The sequence below is a fragment of the Sceloporus undulatus genome, chromosome 3 (genome assembly GCF_019175285.1).
Source record: "Sceloporus undulatus isolate JIND9_A2432 ecotype Alabama chromosome 3, SceUnd_v1.1, whole genome shotgun sequence".
In the NCBI taxonomy this organism is placed as follows: domain Eukaryota; kingdom Metazoa; phylum Chordata; class Lepidosauria; order Squamata; family Phrynosomatidae; genus Sceloporus; species Sceloporus undulatus.
The window spans coordinates 240,047,570-240,051,778 of record NC_056524.1 but is presented as its reverse complement, the minus strand read 5'-3'; the positions used below and the strand labels follow the sequence as shown (position 1 = coordinate 240,051,778).

Below are 4,209 nucleotides of genomic sequence, written 5' to 3'. Positions count from 1 at the left end.
TAATAATAATAATAATAATAATAATAATAATAATAATAATAATAATAATATAACTATAACAACAACAACAACAATAATAAATTACATTCCTAGTATTTATACAACAAAATTACTGCTGTTTGGTTTCACATTGACATTATGGTATTTTAGGATTATTAGTACTTAGAATTCTCTACTAGAGAATTCTAGGGCTAGTGAAATTCTGCAGAGTGAATCCAATTTATTTGCTATGAGCTCCTGGGATTTGTAGCTTGGTAAGTGCATAAGTAAACAATGGCTGGGTACAAACCGCCAGAAAAAGGTGTGTCCCTGGCACCTTTCTTTGCTCTGCAGATGCGCCGCAGCAACCAAATTGCGCAGTGTTGTTGCGAAGCAAAAAAGGAGCGCACAGAAGTGGCTTCTTTTTGTGGCACACTTCCACTGCCCCAAAGCGCCAGCGATGGCACGGGGATATCTCAGCTGCACCACCCTGTTTGGAGGTGGTGCATCTACGATGTCACAGTTATGTGCCACGTCTGGTGGGCACGCTGCAGCTGTGGTGCCCTCGTCATGTGCAAGGGGCATCTGGAAGTGCCGCCCCTCACACGTGACGAGGGCACCGCTTAGCGCCCGTCTGTAGAGTGCCAATATGTCCCTCACTAAACTACAAATACCAGGAGTTCTTAGGATTCAACAATGATAACTAAAGTCGTATCAAACTTCTGTACCTATAGATACATTCTGGGTGTCACATAATAAAAGAAACTTTCCAACATTTTAGTCTCTAACAGACTGCAGGGAAAAGGAACACTTATCAACTAACCTCTTTCACAAACCACTGGCAAAAAGCAGGTGAAATCCACTCTCGTGCATGAATTCCACAATCCATGAAGATGGCCTTTTTTGGATTCCTTTGTTTCCCAATCTGTTTTGAAACATTTTCCGAGATGAGAAAAAATTGTTAGGAGCTGCACAACTATATATAAAACTGTCCCTTACAACTTTCTTAGATCTCTTTTGAGATCTTCTCTGAAATATACTTCTGCACTTCAACACCACTTACAGTTATAATGAGGGTCAGGTGGGAGGTTTATGTTCTTAATAAGGAAGTAATCCTATGGACACTTAACACAGCTAAGGTCCCCAGATCTCAAGGCCTCTGTTCTGTGGTCTTCAGGGTGAGGGGGTGTAACAGTGCATTGAAAAGCAGATATGTATCATTCTCTGAAGATGCCAGCCACAGATGCTGGCGAAATGTCAGGAAGAAACTCTTCTAGAACATGTCCACATAAGCTGAAAATCCCACAAAAAACTATAGATATGTATTACATTGTGTATTCTTGCTGCACCCTGGACCCTCCATTGCTGAATGCTCCATTGCTGAAGCAACTCTAGACTATTTTAGTTCAGGTCAGAGTTTGGAAAATTTTCTTTGGTTGGACTACAGCTCCCATGTGTTTTTAAAAGTAGTGGTTGCAAAGATGTTTTTTAAAATACTGGGGCAAGCATGCCTTTTTTGTTCAATGCAGAGCTTGGAAACCTTAATTTCCAATCAGAGAAATACTTTCAGATTTGTAAGAATAGTATTTTTTTATTTGAGTTACATGCTTTGAACAATTGTGGCTGGTGCTTAATGTATCATGTGCAACAGCCTCACCAAGGCCCACCCAATGTGACATTAATAGCGGTGTCACACCACACAATTAAAGCACTATGATTTCACTTTTAACTGCTTCATCCTACAGAATTCTGGGGATTGGAGTCTGGTGAAGCATTAGAGCCCTCTGGTTGAGAATTCTAAATATTCTTCTGTAAACTGCAAACCCTGGGCTGCCATAGGATGATGCCATGGCAGTTAAAGTGGACTTATAAAGTTATAATTGGCTATGCCCAAGGGCTAAGAAAAGTAAAGTCTTGACTTTGAATTTTCAGGGTCTGGGATTCTTCTGATTGCTCATTGACTTTGTTTATGAGTAAACAAAGAGCATTTGATTGAAAGGGTATCTTTTTAATTTTGCTCATACGTGTAATAAGACTTTCGATTTATTCACTGAATATTGTCCAGGAAGGAACCTTATACCTTAAGGAGGTACATGGAACGATTTTCAAAGGTGTTTCCAATTTTGATGCGGGAAACCAATTTTGGGTACTTCTTCGCAATTCTTGCTGTCCATGCAGAAATCTGGATGAAATAATAATGGGTAATTATTCTTTCTATAGCAGAGAATTAAACACAAGCTACCCACAGATAATTTTTTTTATTGTAACCAAAAGTCATAGCACCAGGATACGAGCTGTTTGTGGAGCATAGAAGTGTTCCTCTTCTCTCTTGCATTTGGAGCCAGATGCACTATTTCATTTTGCACAAGAAGAGTCCTATACCTTTCTTGTGCTTGCATTCTTTCCAAAACTTCCAGCCATCTATTTATAATTGCTGACTAGAAATATTGCCTGCTTTGGTCATGTGTCTTCTACAGAAGACCAGTCACTGGAAAATAAGTATCACCATCTGCTGATGGCTTCAGATCAAGCTGTTAAAAATGCTGGCAACTATTCCTCCTTTTTGAGAACAAGAAATAATGGAGAATGAAATAGCCTTACAGTTCGAATTCCTACAACCCCTTCTGAATCACAGTATCACAGTTTAAATACAGTATCAGTCAAGCATATAGCCACATTCTCAAACTGTGCTGATCATTATTTTGCAATCTATAGTCCTTCTTTCCAACCACTGCAGAATTTCTACTACTATCAGAGAGCAGCATCAAAGTCATTTAAATAGTTACCTATCCAAAATCTGTTTATCCAGAACATACCATACAGAAACCATGGTGCTGATGCTTGGTGAAGTTTTATTTGGTTGAAATTGTATATATTTTTTAAATTCAGCTTCTTGTATCTAAGTACTTACACACACAGGTAGAAAATCACATTCTTGTTTCAGCTTAAACACTAACAAATTACTTCTGATATAAGCTTAATTTGCATATGGAATTTATAAGCAGACGTAGCACAGTGTCAATAGATTTTATAATCAGAAGTAAAAGATGGCAATGCACCATACTAGTGGCCAAGACTAGAGCAAGGGCCAAATGTGGTACAGATCACAAATTACTCGTATCAAAGAGTAAAGAGTAAAACTCAATAACAAAACAGAAACAGTCATCAGCATATTAGGGAGCAGGAGGATTTCCTGGACAGAACAGAACTAACAATCCTGGATGAATACCATGCAGAGGAAGATGCTAGAGCCGAGGAGGTCACTTCACATACACAGGAGGAAGATAGCTGGAGGAATGTCACACAGAGAAGTAGGCCAAGAAGGGATTGTTCGGGGAGCTTGCAGCTACAGAATCGATTCAAAGCTCTTTCCCTTATCAAGGAGGATGAAGAAGAGCAGCATGGACAGACTTCAGGGACAGAGCAGGCAAGCCTGAGTGTCCCACCCAAGGGAACAGCTGCTGCTAAATCTCGTAGGAGGCGTGTGGTCATAGTGGGAGACTCCTTGCTGAGGGGTACAGAAGCAGTGATTTGTAGACCTGACAAGATGTCTCGAGAGGTGTGTTGTCTCCCAGGGGCAAAGATCCGTGATGTGACAGAGAGGCTGACAAGACTGGTCAAGCCTACTGACCAATACCCCTTCCTCTTGGTCCACGTGGGAACCAATGATACTGCAAGACACAGCCTGCAGAACATCAAAAGGGATTACGAGGCGCTTGGTAGGAAGCTGAAAGGAATGGATGTACAGGTTGTCATCTCGTCTCTTCTGCCAGTTGAAGGGCACGGTCCAGGAAGGGAGAGGAAAATAGCGGATGTGAACAACTGGCTTCGCAGATGGTGCCGCCAAGAACAATTTGGATTCTTTGATCATGGGCTGCGGTTCCATGAGGAGGGACTTCTTGCAACGGACGGGTTGCATCTCACACCAGTTGGAAGAAATGTTTTTGCCAATAGTCTCAAAAACTTGATCAGGAGGGCTTTAAACTGAGTTCCGTGGGGAAGGGAGACAATATTAAGAAAGGCGAAAGGGATGGCAAAAACAGTCAAACAGACATAGAGGAAACAAGAAAAAAAGTGCAAGGATCCAACAGTGGGAGGCAAATAAACTTGCACAAGCAAAAAGTAAATGGGACCCGTGGTCTGCGATGCCTCTACACTAATGCACAGAGCACGGGAAATAAGCAAGATAATAATAATAATAATAATAATAATAATAATAATAATAATAAT

At 40.7% G+C, this 4,209-nt stretch overlaps 1 protein-coding gene across 1 annotated transcript in view; it reads right to left on the bottom strand.

Annotated features, from left to right (window-relative positions):
* Window positions 1-4,209, bottom strand: part of LOC121926102 (mast cell carboxypeptidase A-like) — a 32,742-nt gene that overhangs the window by 7,783 nt on the left and 20,750 nt on the right. Inside the window, exons 6-7 of the mRNA XM_042458743.1 lie at window positions 2,060-2,161; window positions 803-904 (exon numbers count right to left, since the gene is read on the bottom strand). Coding sequence (XP_042314677.1) covers window positions 803-904; window positions 2,060-2,161 — 204 coding nt within the window. The remainder of the gene's footprint in view (window positions 1-802; window positions 905-2,059; window positions 2,162-4,209) is intronic.